At 35.1% G+C, this 21,161-nt stretch overlaps 1 protein-coding gene across 2 annotated transcripts in view; it reads right to left on the bottom strand.

Moving 5' to 3' along the window:
• The window catches only part of ZNHIT6 (zinc finger HIT-type containing 6), a 58,430-nt gene that overhangs the window by 19,776 nt on the left and 17,493 nt on the right, over positions 1–21,161 (bottom strand). For both annotated transcript variants that reach the window (XR_002173184.3, XM_019919971.3), the window contains exons 6-8: positions 7,735–7,803; positions 6,225–6,305; positions 4,753–4,830 (exon numbers count right to left, since the gene is read on the bottom strand). Coding sequence is in view for 1 of the 2 variants with exons in the window: in XM_019919971.3 (XP_019775530.2) it covers positions 4,753–4,830; positions 6,225–6,305; positions 7,735–7,803 (228 nt within the window). In the remaining variant the exon portion in view is untranslated. The remainder of the gene's footprint in view (positions 1–4,752; positions 4,831–6,224; positions 6,306–7,734; positions 7,804–21,161) is intronic.

Here is a 21,161-nt window from a genome sequence, read left to right as displayed (position 1 = left end):
AAAGGGAGTTTATCATCATATGGGATGTTTTATTGGGATAAAATATAAGACAGGATTGCAGGAACCTATGAGAAGTTTTTGAAGCTCAAAGGATAAGGATTACATCCATTTGGGGGGAAGGGATAGGCTCCACTGTAGACACTGATAAACAATAATCTTCTCAAAAGAATGGAGAGAACATACAGAAGGCTCATATGGAGGCCTACCACGTAAGGCAGGGTGGTGAGGGAGAAGTGAAAGATGGCTCTAAGGTCATATGCCTTGCTTACAAGAAGAATGACAGTGCCAATAACAAGGAATGACTGTCAACATTTATTGACTGTTTACTAGATGGCAGGTACATCAGCAGTCCATTTAATCCTCATTTAAAACAACACACACAGAAACACACACTAGGAACAAATGGATGTGGTGTGATGAGATCTAAACATGTTGAGTTTAAGATTTAATGAGATGTGTAAGTGAAGATACATGCAAACTAACATTTGAAGTCTGGGAGAAAGGTTGAAAATATCTCTAGATTTGGGAGTCATTTGTACAGAGATAACAGTTGATGACATCTTAAATAAAGTAGCCCCTGAAGCTTCATATTCTTCCAATACTATTTATGTCAAAAGAAATGTAAACTAACATGATTGGGTATCTGCCCCCTTGTGGTTAGTGGTGAGTGACCTGTTGGGAGCATAGCTAATATTGAACTTAGAGTACTTCCCAGAAGTATAAGAAATCATTTGGCTGAAAGAAACCATTATTTTTCAAAAAGTAATACATAAGTCAACTGCCAGCCACACAGAACTTTTTTTAAAAAAGAGATTTCCTCCTTTTATTGATACTAAGAAAAGTAATTTCTAGGATTAAAACAACAAAAACTCTTACATTCATTGAGTCAACTCAGCAAGATGTTGACCTAAATGCTGCAACTTGTAATACATGAATAATACATATTTACTGAGACTTATTTGCTATGTGCCTGGCACCATACTAAGTAGCTGACATGCATTATCTGGAAGCAATCTTTACAACAGTGCAATACCTTTGTTTTGATCCCCTCTTTCAGATGGGAAAACAGAAACTTAGTAACTTTCCAAGGTCTGCATCAAATTTATAACATTATTTCAAATTTATAGAAAATCTACTTTGATGTAGGTTTTTGGATAAGAGCAAAAAGGTTATTTTGGAACATCTCATAATTTGTGTTAGGTTTGAGAAGTAGTGATTTAATAAATTTAGTATTTGTAATGGTAAAACTTTTGGTCTACAAAGTCTAACCTGGAACCTCTTAAAGTAAAATAAGGTCTACTTCTCCACAGATTATGTATTCTGGAAGGAGTTACTATTTCTTGTTGGAATGTGATATAATCTTACTCTGAAGGGAGCTTAGTAATAAGGGATTAGTATAGAAAGGCCATTCTTTTTGAAAATAACGTTTGAGAAAATGATGCCACTTCTACTTGAAACTCAATGTGCCCTAAGCCTCTCCAGGCCTTACCTCCATCTCTCAGAAGACAGATCCATGCCAGGTACCCCAGTCACCTTTACTTCATGTCTGTTTTCTCTGCTACAACAGAACTGTACCCTACTCAGTCTTGTATAAACCCCAATTTTTATTTATATGCCTAGGAGAGTAAATGTGCTTAATTAATGGCTTTTGAGTAAATCTGGAAAGAATCATCCCACAATAGCTTAAATCACATCTTTATCAAAATCAGGATCTTATATAAACATCAAAGCAGCAAAGTAAACATAAAAAATAGAAAATGTATCTGAATTTCTTCATGAAAAATAAATGATTCTATTAATAAGTAAAATATAGGTCTAAAATTCAATAGATTTGAAAAATTACAATTAAATGGACAGTATCAAAGCTGGGAGTATTCTAACTTGTCAGTAATAACTTAAGTTAGCAGCAATACAATGGCTGCCTCTGATGGTGCCTGGTGTTACCAACATAGGCTTTTCTGACTCAAAACACTCATTTACTTTCTGAGAACAGAAAGCTGGTGAGAAATGATGTGGCAAGAGGGTACATTACATGAATTCTCCTCCACTGGGAATGTAAGCTCCACAGAGACAGGAACGGTTTTGCTTGCTGCTATCAGCCTAATGTCTTGAACAACACCTGGACCACAATGGGTACTAAGTGTTTGCTGAATGAATGAATGGATTTACTTAAGAAGACATATTTACTTTTATAAGAAGATACAAATTCAAACCCTGTGTATTCTGGAAAGAAAACTCTGAAATAGATCAGCAACAAATTCTTTAGAGTTAGACATACATTCTATGATCACCTAAACCTAAAAATAAAAGTTGTATATGGCAAAGCTAAAGCCTGGGAAACATTTAAGATTGCTCTAGTTGATCAGGTATATCATGGGACAATTGTCATAAACTCTTCAAGAATGGAAAACACAACCACTGGAAATTGGCAATACCAAGTATTTGGTAAAAAGACTCTACTCTGAATTTACCGGAATGCTATAAATCATATGATACATTTAAAATCAGAAAGCCACAAGGAAAATACATGGTTCTACCTTCCAAGTACTTTTCAGGAAATAATAAAATTCTCCTTATCTTAAATTAGAAGCCCACATTTTATAACCTATAATAATCTTACTTAGATGTTCTCTGAATGTACTTCCCTTTAATGATATAACTGTGATTAAGCATACAATCAAATGTGAATGCTCATCTTAGCCTATCTATGAATGTACTATCTGGTGAACACTGGTTAAAAAATCTTTAATTAAAAAAAAACTATTTCTAAATGTATCTCCATAGTATCTACTTGCATTATTCATGATTAGAAAATCCTAATAAAACTAGGAAGTTTTGTAGAAATTAGGATAACTATACCTTAAGGCTGACTGAACAGTCAGAAACATAAGGATGTACCTTACTCCAACTTAGGTCCACCTTCATGATAAAAGCTACCTCAACTGGAGTTTCTAACATTATTATTGCCTTAAAGTGATAATATCACTAGTCAAAGTTAAATAGGGTGGCAATTTTTAAATACAAAATTCTTAGATCTTGGTTGTATACTTCTGCTTCCTCTTCTTTGATGGTATTTTCATATATCATTGAGTTCAAGTAAACAACTCAAATGGGGAAATCTGGAAGACATGTTTTCTACATAGATAAGGTAAAGTCAGAGTACTTTTCATGTTACTAAGTTTGGCTCAGGTTTAGGAACAAAACAGCCTATTCTAGGTATTCCTTAAAGTCAATACCACTTATCTTTTACTTTATTAATCTATCATTCCCTCCCCTTTGGGGATTAAGAAGGTTAACCCAAGGCCCAACCAAAGTCCTTTTTGGGTTCCTAAAGAAGGAAAGTCATAAAATAAGAGAAAGTAAAGGACCTTAAAGGGACATGAAGCCCAGAGAAGTTGAGTGTCTAGAATTAGGTCATCTGATCTCACTGCAGTACGCTCCTTTAACCTTTTTTTTTTGGTGAAGGTTTATCCTCTTTGGTTCTTTGTTAAAATAAAACCTACCAGTCTTATTAGTATCCTCCTGTGTTCTGGTCTTTCTATGTTCTCATTTCCTTCTATGCAACTGCCCAAAACAGTTTTACCAAATGCTCCCCTCTGGGTCATGTCACGCTGCATGCATTTCTGTCACTCTCCTAGAAAACCCTGTCTCATAGGACAAGCTGAGATCGCCATTCCCTTCCCCTCTTCGGAGATTTACAGTACATATTTCCAAGTCAAAAATGAATGCTATCTGGGCCTATGCAGTCTGCCCTATATTATAAACTTTAAAATATTCTGTATCCTACATTTACCTTTTATCACATACAACTTTGGTTTCCTTGAATTTTAGAAGACTTTTTTAAGAATCCATTTATCTTCTGTAGTAGTAATAGTAATAGTAGAAATAATAAAAGCATGCACTTACCATGTGCTAAATAATCATCTTAATCTCTCATGATAATCTGATTATCATCACCTCCAGTTTAGAGATGAGGAAACGAAGGCAAGTTAGGCTATGTAATTTACTCAAGTTAACATAACTGGAAGCAGGCACAGCTGGGATTCAAACCCAGCTCTGCTTTCACAGCCTGGATGCTTACATCTCTAAGCTCTACTAGCAGATGAGACCAATCCTATCTAGTCTGAACTGGATCTAGTAGTTTTGTTAATGAAATGATGGAAGACAGGGAAAGCATCACAGACATTAAAGATCAGGGTTTTGCAATTCAATGTAATGACACATAACTGCAGACACTGAAGGGACTCTCAGAGATCTTTTAGTGTAGTCTCCTTCATCATTCCATTAATGAAGGAACAGGGAGCCCAGTGATATTAAAACTCTCAAATCACATAGTTTCTTAGAACCTGGCTTTCTTCACATTTCTATGTAGAGTTCTTTTCACTGTGATATATACAATGGTCAGTTCATCACAGGAATTTTTTATTTCCAAAAGCAAAAACTTGAACTTTGGAACTCTGTTGTACAGAATATTTCTTGAAATAAGTTAAAATGGGATTTAAAAATCTTTCAGTTGCACATGATGTTACTTTAAAATATTCTAACCAGGGTGATTTTTCAATTGAATTTATCCTGTATTATGATAAGTGTGATTATTTAAAAATTTTAATTTGAAGGTAATTTTTAAAAGCCTAGGCTTTGTTGATTGCCAGATAATTAGCATAATAACTAGCCACTTAAGCTAAGCAAGCTACTTAATTATGTTACAGAATTAGAAAACATTTAAAGAAATGGAAAGGGAAGCAATTTTACCTTACTAAATTTTGCTGCATATTTTCTGCCTTCATTAAAATTCGGACCCCAGTCTGAGAGTGAATGTAGGCTTTCAACCTGAAATAAAAATGTCATATTAAAGGAAGCAAAACTGATTTTTAGTGTATTTTAAAACTGTGCCTATGGAAACTAAGCATCTATGAGTAGTTATTAATAATACTTAAAATTTATCTATCCAAGCACAGAAACGGTGTTAAAGATATTTTTCAACCAAGGATCTGTTTTAAAAATTACCTTTCTTCTCTCTGTACAGATTAATCTTGCTAATTTACTTATTTTTTAAAAATGTATCCAATTTGGTGGCAGGTATTTTGTCTTATTGTTAAATATATGACCAGCAATTAACAATTAGATTATCGGTAATGAGGAAAAGAAACTCAACTCTGGTAGCGGTCCCAGAGACACCGCTTGATATGTGACATGGATTTGTTTGAGTCTGGGCACCACTTTCTATGAAAAGTAGAAGATGAGATTTAACTAGAACTGAATCAGACACTTCAGAATCCACTCAGTTTCAAATTTTAACCAAAACAAGTATTCATAACCTAAGCAGGTATCACCCGGTGAAAAGAAATTCCTGCTCAGAAACATGAATAATTCACATATTAATAGTTTCCTTTTTTGAGTGCTGCTTACTACGTGCTAGACTCTGTACTAGAACTGTATATATGTAATTTTTTACAAGCTTCGTAACAACTCTATCTAGTAAACATCATCATTCTCATTTTACTGATGGAAAAAATTAAGGTGCGGAAGTAAGTTGGTTCCTGGTCACATAGCTAATAAGGGACAGAATCAGCTATTCTAACCCAGATATTCATAACTGAATCTTTCCACTATGCTATGTTAACCATTTTTGTCCATGGTGTGTTTCTGGACAGGAGGCAGAGTGTGTATTACTCAGTTTTATGAAGACTTGGCTGAAATAGGATTTCCTGTCTTTAACTACTTGGAAACTCAATTTTCAGAGTTTTTAGTTCAACTGTGAAAGGCAGTTTAGTTTAAGGGGTAAGAGTACAGACTCTGACTCCAGACCACCTGGATTTGAATCCTAGCTTCCCTACTTATTAGCCATGTGAAGTCACTTAACCACTTTAAGGCTCAGTTTCCCCATCTTGTAAAATAGATATAACGGCAATAATCTACCTTAAAGGGTTATTGTGAGGATTAAATGAATTAATACATTTATTATTATAAGCTTCAAAGAGTAGTCTGGAATGCAGCAAACAGTGTTAAGTACTGCTGTTATTACTATAACCAAAATCCTCACCCAGAGCATCATCTCTGACTGACAAAGCCTTGAGTACACACCAAGGAAATGGGACAGAAAGTAAACAGTACAGAAACATTATACTCTAATAAAGACATGGCTTTATTTAATAAATATGCATATAGTAAATACCTCAACATTTTTAATAATTTCAGAAAGTTACAAGATTTTTGAAACATACCTTTGACGAATTACAGGATCAGACTTTTCAGGATCAATGTAAGGTCTTAGGATTTCATTAATAGTTTTATCATCTGGTACTCTTCCCAACAAAAACAAAAACAAAACTTATTACTTATAATTTTCTACTAAAGGTGTTAATTTAGAATTACTAAATATTGTGGCTTTAAAAAAATAACTGAACACAGACCTTTTATTTTAGTCTTGGCAAAATATAATATCCTTTTAAGCAAAAATTACTTAGGAAAAAAGCTCAAAAACACTTCTTGGACACATTTAACAAGTCTTAAAAATAATATTTTGAGAAGTTCCCTATAAATCAATTATAAAAATACAAAGCCTCATTTAACACACTCCTGTGTTCAAAGATGAAAAGAAAGATACCACAGTGAAGTAGATTTGAAAGTTGCAGAAATCAAAAATCTGAAAAAAAGGTTTCAGATGATGCTAGTTTCAGTGCATGTTCAAATTTATTTATTCTAAATCCTAAGACCAGGTTAAAAAATTGATACTACTCTCCCTGGAAACAAAGCATTTTAGGTTTACCAAATTTCCTGTATGTATGTATGCATATTGTTTTATACTATAAAGCTGTAGAAACAAAATTAAGACACTGTTTTGAACTAGCGATTTTCCTTAATCATTTATACATATTCATATACACTACTGTGCTACATATCCCACCTGTAAAATATGAGTCCTTTCCCTGTCTTTAGTCTGGTATGCAACCTTAAATAAGAAAGTTCTTCCCTAAAATCCATATGACAATTACAAAGAGAGGACATTTATGCATAATGTGAATATATGCTAAAGATATTATTTAAAAACCAACTTAAAATTTTCCTAACCCAAGGAATCAAATAGTATATCACCATTCAAATTTTTAAATGACATTTGAAATGCTCATAATATGAAAAAAGTAGGATAAAAAAACTGTTACGCAAATTACTTCCAATTATGAATACACATATATACATGTCTAAAATCATGTATTTTCTGAGAACACACTATGATGTTAATAGCAGCAATTTTATCATAGCAGAATTTTGGCTTATTTTTCATTTCCTATATAACCACCTTGCTTAAGATTCTTCCTCTTGATTCAGCCCTCTTGATTCTCCCTGCATTGCTCTCCTTAACATCTGTCCCCATGCTGAAGTAAACACCATCATGATTTCTGTGCTAATCATTTCCCTTAGAGCTCTACCACCACTAAAAGTATTCCTAAAAAGTATACTTTCATTTTTTTCACATTTACATATGAAAATCATACTCTGCATTCTTCCTTAACTTGTTTTTCTCATTCAACATTATGTTTGAGATTCATCCACATTGATATGTGTAGATGTAGTTCATTCATTTTCAGTGGTGTGTAGCATTGCATTGTATGAATATACCACACTTAGTTATCCAGTCTACTATTGACATCACGTTTAAGTTAACAGTTTATTTCAAATATGGAGACAAAATGAAAACAAGTGAGTTCTTAACAGACAGTCGTGATACTATACCTTTTTTCTACATACACAGCTTGACTCTGAGGAAACTGGAGCTTCACATGCCAACAGAACTGTCGTTTTCTAAGACAGAAAATAATCATGTGGAGATCAAGGCAGACAATAAAAGTCTGAACAAAAAACTGATTTCTTGAATTTTTGTTTTCAGATAATAATTCTAAAAGTATTCTTAGAATTTAACGTATTTTTTCTACTAAAAAGTATTTTACGTGGGCCTCTCACTGTTGTGGCCTCTCCCGTTGCAGAGCACAGGCTCCGGACGCGCACGCTCAGCGGTCATGGCTCACAGGCCCAGCCGCTCCACAGCATGTGGGATCTTCCCGGACCGGGGCACGAACCCGCGTCCCCTGCATCGGCAGGCGGACCCTCAACCACTGTGCCACCAGGGAAGCCCTAGAGGCTATGTTTTTTAAACAATATACTTGCAAGAGGTTTTAAGAGGAAAAAACATTAGGCAGAGCAGTTCGAAATTCCAAGGACTTCGCATTCTTGAATTAGAAGGCAATTTCTCATAGTTCAGGGGCTTCTGAGATCACTTTTGCTACTGCTTGAAGTTTACAAATAAATTTCCTCGTGACTAAAAATAATGAGCTGATGTCTCTGCCTGACTAGTCTGGAAATTAGGTGAATGAAGTATTGTCTGGTTGAGACCAGCTGGCTGCAGATACACTTCTGAGCCATGAGTACTTGCATTCAGTAGCAAAACAGGAGACAAGTTGGTTGCTAAGCAGAATGCACTCTGAGTTAGTCCCTTTGCTTTCAGTCTAAACTTTGGTTTGATAACAGGATCAACAGTAATAATTCACTAAATGTGTGATTTTAGAAAAATAGCCATATGCTCTATTTAACATATCTAAATTTGGTGACACTAGACACCATTCCTTTTTTAAAAAATTTAATGCTCAAAATAGTCAATCCATTACAGAAATTTAAACGTCTTCATTACATGATCGTTTTACACATTCTCCTTACTTAGAAGAAATTTCTAACAACCCACTGGCAAGTCAATTGCCAGCTGTATGTCCAAGCAATGGCTAGCATCTCCTATAAAACTATCCCTTAGCAGCACGAGCCCAAAATCTAAAATAATTTTCTTTTAATACAATCTAGCAGAGTATCTCCCACCTAACATTTATATGATTTAAGCAAATTTTTGTCTGAGGACAACTAGCATAAAATCAAGTAAAAATCCTTCTATTAGGGTAATTAATCACAGATTTGGTTAATAACAAGACAGTTTTGAGCACTAGTTAGAGAAAAATATGCTTGATTACGGTTATGTTGATAGTGCCACTTATCACACAAGAAACAAGCATGTTAAGTTTAATATTTTTTTGGATAGAATAAAGTTGTAAAGCACCCCTTACTAATTTAAAGGTCAGATGTCTAAAATCTCAGAGGAAAAAACTTAAAAAAAAAAATCTGAATGCAAACCACAAAGTTACTGGTTTTAAACAAAGAAGTCTTCTAAAATGAAACACCTTGCAATATTTGTTATCTGTGAAACAGGCATCGCGTAGTATCACTATCAAGAGGCTGAGAGATACTACATTTCTCTCTTACTATGAAATAAACTGATTTTTTAATCTTAATGTACAATATGGTTTCTTTCTAAATATATTTGATAAGTTACATGGGGAAGAAAAAAGTTGACCAACTTGTCATCTTGTGGAACTGTAAATCATACTCAATTACCCCAACCATTGCTTGAGTAACTTCAAGAATCATTCACCTTTCTTAACGTTCAGTAGACCCTAAATACCTTCAGAAAGTACTTAACATTCCAAAAACAAAGAGAGAAAAGCCCTTGAAAATAATTTTATTTGCTGTAGTTAGTTGTGGTTATAAGGAAATCATTCATTACTTTTATTATATATACATTGCTAAATTATGACTATTATAAAAATCTTTCTGTATTTGGCCTCAGTTCAAATATGAACAAATCTGAAAAGTACATTTAGTTTTAAAAAAATATGATGTTGCAATATTTCAAAAACAAAAAGAGAATAAAAACATTTAATGTAACCATAGTCAGATTTAACCAACTTGTATATTGCCATATTTATATGCTTGAGATACTTTTCTTCTAAGAAATATAAGATTATTAATATGGTTGATGAGTCTTTTTACTGTTCCTTGATCCAATTCTCTTCTCATCATCAGAGGTAACTACTATCCTGAGGTTGGGTGTTTATTTTTGTCATCCATGATTTTATATATATATATATATATACACATATCTATAAATAATACAGTATTTTGTGTGATATCAACATTTATTTCAGTGTTATACTCTAAATATCTTATGCTTTGCTTTTCATTTACATTATGCTTTGGAGATTTACGAATATACACGTAAATTAGTTCATTAATTTTAACTGCTACGTTGTATTCCATTGCATGAAGAATGCTAAAATCTATTTATCTACTCTTTACTGATAGACATTTATGATTGCTTCCAATTTTTTTACCATTTGTTCTTGTTCTTCCATATTAAATCACAGTAAAGAAAAAAATAAAAGAATATCCTCAGGGATGGGACCATCATTTACCTTTAACTGGTACACAGAACTAAAAGTTAACTTCATTGAAAAACTGCCTGTACTTTTTTACTCTATGGTAGTATAAGAGGCATTTGAGAACAGTAATGCAGAGTATAAGATTTAAGTAAGAGTGGACAAAGAGGTTGAAGGGTGTTGTATAAACAATTCCTGAAATGAGTGAGTTAATTATCTCTAAAGTAGTTCTTTAGTTTCCCTGAAATTGATGTGGTCCTGACACAGGCAACTAAATCTCTTCCTGAGTCTGAAAGAATTGAGTTTGTTGCTCATTTTTCATAAGTATATATAGTGATATATGTCCCACTTAAAAAAATACACATACATCAAAATCCCAACAACATTACTTATGAGGGGAACTCTGAGTCCCCCTCTTTTTTGCTTATAAGTTTTCTGAAAGGACAGATTTTGTAAAGGAAAAAATTAAAGAATGCTTCGGTGAGTATCTTTAGGCATATACATAACTGTTGCTGTATTTTGGATTATTTTCTAAAGATAGATTCCAAGAAATAGAATCATTAGGATAAAGCTGGGTTTCTCAACTTCAGCAGTGCTGACATTTTGGACCAGATAATTCTATTATGGTTTGAGGGGTGGAGGTACATCGTCCTGTGCATTGCAAGATGCTCAGCAGCATCCCAGGCCTCTAACCATGAGATGCCACTAGCAACACCCACTCCCTTAGTTGTGACAACCAAAAATGCTCCCAAATATTGCAAATGTCCTCCGGGAGGCAAAATCACTATTTTTGAGAACCACTGGGACAGAGGTTTAAACATTTATTATTGTTCTTAATGCATTAGGACTACTATTCCCTAAATTCAATAAAATGCTTTCAACTGTAATAATGTCATTGTGTCCTTGTCGTATTTATCAACATTCTCAAGAACAGAAATACGGTACCCAGAATATTCTCGGTCACTTAGGCACTCCAAGGCACTATGTTTAGAGTTTGATAATAGACTGGTGAAGTAATGGTGGTAATCATTAAATCTAATGTTCCCTTCTGGACAACCTGATAAAGTAACAGAAAAACTGACCCCTTCTCTCTGAGTGCCACGAAACTGAAGTAACTATTCATGCACAGCAAAGCCTTTTCTCCTCCTCCCCCAAATATCAACACACACACACACACACACACACACACACACACACACACACACACACACACACACACACACATTCTCTCTCACACACACACATACCCCATGCATTCTCAACGGGGGCAGCATCACCCAAAAAAGGCTGAAAACTGGTTCTTAGGAGGGTAAAAAAAATCTTAGATAGTATAATGGTTTGTGGCCCTTTAGAGGGCGCCTGTACATAAACAGATATATAGAGTATAACTGTGGTATCAAAATATCGGGGGGGTGCAATTTAAGGAAAAATGTTTAAAAAGCCTCCTTGGGAGGCAATAATGAAAAAAAAGTTGAGAAATACTTATATATATAAGTATTAAATGATGAAAATAAATATTTTTTATACTTGATTTTAATGAGTTAATATAGGACACTTATTTAACAACTCTTGCTTACTAGAAACTATTAAGGATCATTTTCTTCCACAGTTTCAAGAAAGTAATATGTGGATGAAGACACAAATTTGGGGGGGAAGTACTATACCTACATACTCAATTATTCTTCTGACTTCATGACTTTGTATTTACAAGTATGAAGGATATGCCCCAAGCTTTTAACTACGGTTATTTCTTAACATTGTGAAAGGACTTAATTCTTACTTTATGTGTCTGTATTAAATAAATTGTTGACATAATGACTGACTAGTAGTTTTTATAATCAGAAAAATCAAAGATGTTTTCATGGGGAAGTGCAGGATGGTAGTCACAGAAAGGACAGGAATAATTTTAATATTCTTTTTAAACTTAAAAACATTTTATTATTAGAAGTGTTATTTTAAGGTGTTTCCTTTTTATCTCAGAAATTATTATCCAACCAGAACTGTCAAATGATTACTTATCTAATTATTTGACAGCTTCAAAGCTATCTTCCTCAAGAAATACGCTACGACTAAGAGTTACACATGGAGGCTGAATTCTAAGAACTAAGATTTCTAATATAAAATTTAAATGAGCATGAATATTTTTGTTCCTAAAAAAAAAAAATCACCAATTCTCATTCCATTCCATCACTGATTAACAAACATGTACTCAAAAAACACTTCTAAGGGCTCGCTAGGCATTAGGGATGCAAAGAGACTGAGGAGATGAGCCCAAAGCAGACCTCTTTTTAGGGCAGTGAGGCAACCACCAACCCACTGCGTTTTTCTTCCAAATCACTGTGAGAAGCTTATAGAGTTCCACATAAAAGAACCCTGTTCTTTATTGACACTGTACACAGAAAGGATATCCAATATACTGTAATGCCCAGAGGTAGGAGAGGGCAGAGATTAAGTGGACTCTGAAACCTACTCTTAACAAAATTTATTACTTCATGTGATCTTGAGCAAGAGACACATCTCTGTGCCTCAGGGTTCTCACAGTAAAACGGGGAGAACAGTATTTATATCATAGGATTAAATGAGTACATACACGTCAAGAGCTCAGAACATAGTAAACAAAAATGCTAGTTACTATTTTTACCATTGTTATAATTTTACATTCAGTTTAATGTCCTGTGAGTTATGAAGCTCAGAACAGAAATACTGATGGGGCCTTTAACTTAGAATATTGTGCCATGAATTTATAACCAAACTCCACTTACATGGAATTCAGTGTTTATGAAACTGGACATGTGAGCTAATGCCAGATTATAAAGGGCTCTGAATGTTCTGCCAAACAATATGGATTTCATTCTGTGGTTAGTGCACTACCAACAAAGGTTTTTAAAGAAGAGGGAAATGAGGGGCTTAGAAGGAGATCTCTCATCCTACTATTTAACTCTAATAACTGTTTCTAGAGTATATTCAGGACATTAACTTTTTAGCCCTTGTTTGTAGTTATTAAGGAAAGTATTTCCTACTACTTTTGAGAAGTTCACTGACACAGTGCAGTTTAAATATGCCTGAAATTTTTACTTATGATTTTTAAATACAGGTGACTCCACGAGGTAAGCTAAAGCTAGATTTTCCACAAGTCTGATCTTCAGAGTACTATACCACTTATTCAGTTAGAAAAGCCTACAGGTTATGAAGACTACCAGTAGATCCTTTTACCAGAGAGTACTAGCAAGTAGCAATAACAATAGTTATCCCCTGGTATCCTGGGGGAATTGGTTCAGTCCTTCCCCACACTCCACTGCACAGATACTAAAATTGAAGATGCTCAAGTCCTTTATATAAAATGGTGTAGTATTTGCATATAACCTACACACACCCTTACATATACTTTATTTAAAAAAATTATTTTATAAAATATTTGATTAATTAATTAATTAATTAATTAATATAGGCTGTGCCATGTGGGATCTTTTAGCCACACGCAGACTTCTTAGTTGCGGCATGCGAACTCCTAGTTGCAGCATGCATGCGGGATCTAGTTCCCCAACCAGGGATCAAACCCGGGCGCCCTGCACTGGGAGTGCAGAGTCTTACCCACTCGACCACCAGGGAAGTCCCCTCACATATACTTTAAATCATCTCTAGATTGCTTATACTACCTAATACAACATAAATGCTATGTAAACAGTTGCTGGTGTGCAGCAAATTCAAGTTTTGCTTTTTGGAACCTTCTGGAGATTTTTTCCCCCCAAAATATTTTCAATCTGTGGTTGACTGAATCTGTAGATGCACAACCTGCAGATACAGAGGGCTGACTAGTTTATTAAGTGCCTTTTGAATGTCATGCATTGTTCTAAATGTTTTATATGTGTTAATTTATTTCATTCTTGTAATTCTGTGGGATAAGTGCTATTATTTACAGGCGAGAACACTAAGGTAGAGAGAAGTAAGTCACTCCTCCAACACGATTATTCAGCTGGAAGGTGGCAGAGCTGGGATTTGAACCCAGGCAGCACATTAACTCCAGAGTCTATGCTCCAATCTAGTATACTATTATGAACTTTCCAGAAATGAAAGTTCAGTAACAAGCCATGTATTTTTCTGTACTGGTAATTCAAATGGATCTCAATTATATTTTATTTTAAATATTTGCCTCCATATTTTAAAATCACTTTTAAGAGTTATAGTGGACATTTTGTCTCCTTGGCAACCCTTATCACCATCCTCGTTCCTAATCCATAACCATATTTTGATGAATGGATCCCATCCCTACCTCCAGGACTATACACTTAACTGTCTGGCTTAAGAAAATCACATCGTATGTCCTCCTGGACACAATGGTTCAGGATTGGGCAGATGACCTAGGCGGTCCACTCATGGTGAATTTCAGGTTTCCTGTTCAGTTATGCTGGGAAAGAAGCATTCCTAAATATTTACCTAAACTGTTACAAGGATTCAGCTGACACCATAGAAGATACAATGGAGAATCAGCAATAAACTGGGTCCTTGAAGATACAATTGAGTCATTGTACCTATTCACCCTGAAATCCATCCAACCTCAGAACATTTAGTTATGAGAGCCAATAATACACCCTATTTATAGCTCAAACCGGTTTGAACTGAATATTTTATTTCATGAAAAATAAAGCATCCTAACTGTTTGATACAAGGGATTAAATTTTTCTTTCTAGATGTCATCTTGCATTTCTAAGCAACGGAAAAGATAGACTAATCTGTATATTGTCAACTGTTATAAAATTTGGACACAGCAAATAATACCTGATGGAATTTCAGGAAAAAGGCATTTTGTTCCACTATGGGTTACGAAATCTTATTTTAACTTAAAGCAGAAGGAAAATCTACAAAAATGTGAAACCCTTCAAGAAAAAACAAATGTACAAAATATCTACATAATTCTTCACTCATAGGCATTTTATCTTTTTGAAATGTATTTCAAGATCAAAATTTAAAGCTTCAAACATAAACGTAACTATACTTCATAAAAATAATCCATCTATTTTATTAGGATTGGTACCATAGTAAGTGTTTTTGGAAGAGTGAATACAAAGGATCTGTGTAGTTACTTAGCATGGATTAAAATTACTGGAACTGGGGAGAATGAAAACCATAATTTTATGTCTCACATCGTTATGAAAATACTTTGAAAAGTTCCAGTTATATATTATATTTTGCTCTTTTAAAAATCAGTTTCACTACTACATGATAATAGGAAACAGGTTAAGTATGTGGTACTGGCTTCAGTAGACAGTATATTAAGAAAATGGATATAGTAGGTAAAGATCGAAATGAAAAAGTACATTTTGCTTCAAATAACTGTAAATACTTGAGCACTTAATAATGCAGTTCTCCACTGGGAGTGGCATCAATCTCATTTGGAAGTGGCTAGGCAGTTTTGATTGTTCCAAGGCTGGGAAGCACTTTAGGCATATGGCAGGCGGGGACCAGAAATGCTAACCTTCCTGTAATGCACGGGACAGTCCCACACAACAAAAACTGTCCTGTTCAAAATGCCAATAGAGCCCCTACTAAGAAACACCAGAACACAGAAAGGATAGCAGATATGTGCATAACAAAAACTGAATACCAGCACTAAATGCCAGCATCTGTTTCGCATTAACTTTGGAGAAAATATGTACTATAGGAACTCTGGCAAAGGAGAAATAATGGAGAAGATGAACTACCATGTGTACTTTCACAGATGTCTAGGAAATATGAAAGGGGAAGACATTCAAGGATTAAGAATATAACCAGCCTGGGTACATTTAGTTGAATACTTTAGGAAATACATATACATACAATATAATATATAACTGGAACTTTTCAAAGTATTTTCATAATGATGTGAGACATAGAATTATGGTTTTCATTCTCCCCAGTTTCAGGTGGGGACAACTATGAAGATCCACTATTTGGTATGGATCCCTTAGAGGAACAGGAACGTATTCTGCTTAAAGTATGACTCTATCTCAACTCCCTGCATGGCAATATAAGGTCCTGCAAGGCCCAGCCCCAGTGGGGCTCTCTCCAGTCTTATCCCCTACCACTTCCCAACTCCCACCCTAGTTTCTAGATATACCAGACTACTTACATTGTCTTCAATTTGCTACTCTTTTTGCATCTGATATTCTCACCATAGACTATCCTTCCCTCTGTCTGGATAAAACCCTAGACTTAAAAACTCCTCCTTGTCCTTCAATAATTTGCTCAAATTCTATCTTCTCTTGGGAGGACTTTCCAGTCCCCAGCTCTTGAGGAATAACACTTCCCCAAGGCTGGGGCACTGAGCCCTCCTTTGTGCTCCCACAACGCTCCATGTATCTTCCATCAGAGCATTCACCACACTACGTTATGAGTTTGCTGTCTTGTCTTCCCACTGAACTACTTGAGAAGAAGGACAGTGACTTACTGGCATATAAGTCAGTGGTTTTCAGGTAGAGATAAACATCAGAATCACCTAGTGCCTTTTTTTTTTTTTAAATTAAAGACAAATTATTTTAGAGCCCTTTAGGTGCACAGCAAAATCAAGAGGAAGGTACAGATTTCCCATATATCCTCTGCCCCTACATATGCACAGCCTCTTCTGGTTCTTTTATAATGTAAAGATACCTAAGCTCTACCCTAGGCTCAATGACTTAGGAATTCTGTTGGTCGGGCCCAGGTATCTGCATTTTGAAATTATCCCAGTTAATTCTGATGTATACTCTAGATTGAAAACCACAAAACTGGCACATTATTGTCCGCATCTTACAAATAAGGCAATGGGCACAGAGAGGTAAATAACTTGCCAAGAAAACTCCCTTACACATAAAAATTAAATTAAATTTTGTCATGTTTAATACAAAATAAACATTTGAAAATTATTAAATATATTATTATTCCTCCTTTAAAAAGTAAAGACACTGAGGAAGACCCTTCATTATTTTGAGTAATGAGAAATACTTGAAAGATATGTTTCCAACTGCCTGAAAAGTAGCAATTTCAAATGGCGGGGGGATAAAGAAAGGAAGGTAATTTTAGGCCATGGAATAGAGTACAACACTTGAGAGCTTCAGGCAGTCCATCCAAAGCCACATGAGATGACAGATTACACCTACTGGCAGTTCTGCCTATGACCAGTGAAGGTATCTCTGAGCTAATGACTCCTGTGGGTACAAGAAGCATTAAAAGATTCTGAGCAGGTGACCATCATACTAAAAACATGCTTTAGGAAGATGTATCTGGCATCAATGTGTAAGAGTGACTGAGGTGAGAAGACACTGAAGACAGGGAGAGCTCTCAGAAGTTCCCCAATAGTCCCAGGTGAGACAAGCTGGGCCTGCATGGGAGAAGACAGCTGATAGTTGCTGCGGTGAAGGAAGTGGAAAGGGACTCATTACTGAGGCATATCATGAAGAAGCAGACTCGGTGACTGAGGAAGGACTTCCCTAACTGAACCAGTATGGGGACTCTGATATGATCAAGAATGTTTGGTTTCCATTTGTATGAATGCTGGGTAACTGTTGCTGTGGAAAGATATACCCTCTGTGATGCTGTGGCATAAGAACCTCCTTCTGACCACTGCCTACATGGCCCCAGTAAGGGAATACCTGATTGACTGAGGAACCATTAGAAAACCAGTGTGAAAGAATAGAAGTGATAAGTCCTTGCTGTTGCTTTGAAATTTTTTCATCAGACTGTATCAAAGCAGTTATTGGAGAGAAACCATAGAGCTAATCATTTTAAATTAGTTAACAAGTTTGTACTGAGCACCTATTATGTAATCCCCCCAAATCAACCTCTCTCACCATGACAACTGCTAAATCCACTTCATTTTCCTTTGCTCTTTTCTAAAGTTAGTTTGCAACAAAGTACAAACCTATACTACTTATAAGACACCATACCCCCCCAAAAAAACCAAACCCACAAAAACAAAACCAAAAAACCTGTGCTTTAAGAAATGTATTGCCACATAATCGTTTAAAGAAAAAAGTGCTACTGACATTAATACAGAGGTGGATAGGTATATCATCGCAATAAAATTTGAATGCTGTAATTTTATCCAAAGAACAAAAAGTAATTAAAAAAATTTTTTTTATTTAAGTAGAGTTGATTTACAATGCTGTGCTGATCTCTGCTGTACAGCAAAGTGACTCAGTTACACACATACAGACATTCTTACAAAAAGTAATTTTAAGAATCTATAAAAGGTTATTTCTTTACAAGAGAGACATCTAGTGGCTAGCTTCTAAAATAGGACTGGAGCTCAAATAGCAATTCACACTGTTGTTTAATAACGGGCACACTTCCACTATCTTAATACTCTAAGTTTAAGAGAGACCCCTAGACAGAGAGCCTAAGAACTCTGGGCCGAAAGGAAGATAGCAACTCAGTTCTAAGCTGACAGTTGTAAAGGAATGAAGAAGGACTGGGCTGCTTCGAAATGAGGGTCGAGGTCATGTGGAGACAAACTGCCAGAAGACAAAGGTCAAAAGTTGGGTCCATTCCTAGGGAATGGGAGGTTAGACCACACAAGAGAGTACATGCCTGGAGTTAAGCTAAAGATATTATTGGGGAGGAGTCTCTCAATCTAATTCTTTTTTCCAAATGACAAGTCAAAATATATTCCCCCTCACTGCTGAATCCTCAGGTCCAAATAGCCAGGAAAATAAAACGAGAGACTTAGGCAACCAAACGAGATGTGATATTCAAACACAACCAAGATAATCTCCAGGTTTGCTATCCATGGCTTTCTGTAGCAAAACACTAAAACACAACTGAAAAGATGCAGCCATGGATAAAAACATGGAATTTTATATGACAGTATCAGAATACTTTTCAAAGACTATTGAATATATTTACAACTCAAAATGTATAATGGTCCTGCCCACATCCATCAATGTCTTTTAAAATTATTATTTAAAACATTCATTTATTTATTCTTTAAATAAGTATTACATGCACATGGTCTAAAATTCAAAAAAGGTACAATAGGGCACGTAATTCCCATCCCTGTCCCCCTCTACCCAATTTCCCTCCCTTAAGATAACTACTATTAATAGTTTAATATAAGTATATACGGATATAACCTTTACTTTTCACACAATGGTAGCACACAATGAACAGAGTTCTGTATCTATCTTTATTCACTCAGTATTTCTGGCAACCATTCCAATATTCATACATTTAGAGCTGCTGAATTTTTTCCCCATTTTAAAGGCGTACCATAATTTATTTAACCAGTCCACTATTGATGGATATTTAGATTCATACTACTCTTTTGCTATTACAAACAATGTTGCACCATATGTATGGTTATATATATCAGATAAATTCCTAAAAGTAGAATTGTTAGGTGAACAAGTAATTATCATGCCTTCCTGATCCATCTATCTTCGACAACTGACCTTCCCTTTGTTTGGGGCCACTACTTATTTTAGGCAATTAGGGCAACTTGGCGGAGAAGATCATCTGAAAACTCTCTCAAGGCACACAATAAGAAATCCTGGAGAAATACAGCAAACATACTGAGCTCATCAAAAAGTATGAAAAATTTTCAGGGGCCAAAAGGAAGCAGGAACTAAAAACCATAGTGGAATGTGGAAGCTATACCTGCTCTGGAGGCCTTTGCTTCCAAGTAATCAAGAGGATTGGTAACCAAAAGGCTTATGTTTCAACAGCCACTGCGGGACATGAGACAAGATACTGATCTCACATAAGCTGGAGACCTCAAACTGAGATCACTGCATAAAACTACGCAGTGAAAGAGTGAACCAGAAAAATTCTGCCAACCAGCAAAGGGAGACAATGAGGAAACCTGTCCACCTCAGCTTGAGGTCTAAGGAGAGAGAAAGGTATAGGAGGTGGGGGAAAGGTTTCAATTGAGAATGAATAAGTATGGACTCCTCAAATAGGTTTGGGGTTCAAATTATTATCAGTAGTCTGATAAACTTCAGACTAAGAAATTAAAGAGGGTCCTGGATTGGTGCGATGGGTATCTGGCATAAGCAAATGCATACCACCTCCTACATGAACTTGAGTTCATAATTACATTTTAGAAAAAAACAAGGAAACAAGCCATCAAAATGAAGTCAGCAGAAACAGTAGACAGCAGTAACAAATTTCCAAGAAATTCAGACAGAATTATTTACACAAATAACAAATGCACTAAATTACTGAATAAAAAGGGAGGTTAAAACATGAGAAAGGAATACATTCTACCTAAAAGACCAGGCAGATTTGGGAAAGGAACAGAACTTCAAGAAATGAAAAGTGTAACTGAAACACAAACAAAAAGTCCACTCAGTACATGGGCTAAATATCAGATTAATTAGACACAGCTAAGGAGGGAAAGTGACTTGGTTGATACACCTGAATGAATTACCCAGAATGTAGGTAAGACCGACAAAGAAATAAAAAATTAAGATAATGTATTAGAATTTTCCAGAATTATGCAGAAAGCACAGCAAATCCAAAGGAAGATAAATCACCCCAAAGACAAAAGTGAAGAACTTAAAAGCAATTGACATAGAAAGATTGTATAAAACATCAGTGTCTCAATAATGGCAAAAGAAGTAAGAAAACAGTGGAATAAATAAACTGAAGTACTAAAATAAATGTCAACTTGAGATACTTCATATTCAGCTAAATTATCATTCAAAAGTAAGGGTGACCTATATGATTCATATATATGAAATTTTAAAACAGGCAAAATTCATCTTCAGGGTGAAAATTAGAATAGGTTATCTGAGGAGGAGAGGAGATAACTAGGAAAAACCTTTCTTGGGTGATGGTAATATTTTATATATTTACAGGGACTGGGTTATACTGGTATATGCATTTGTCAAAACTCAACAAATATACACTTAAGATTTGTGCATTTTATTGTCTGTAAATTTTATGTCAATAGGA

This window comes from Tursiops truncatus, chromosome 1 (genome assembly GCF_011762595.2).
Source record: "Tursiops truncatus isolate mTurTru1 chromosome 1, mTurTru1.mat.Y, whole genome shotgun sequence".
NCBI lineage: Eukaryota > Metazoa > Chordata > Mammalia > Artiodactyla > Delphinidae > Tursiops > Tursiops truncatus.
Note: the sequence above shows the minus strand (reverse complement) of the source record. Positions and strands in the feature narration are given on the sequence as shown.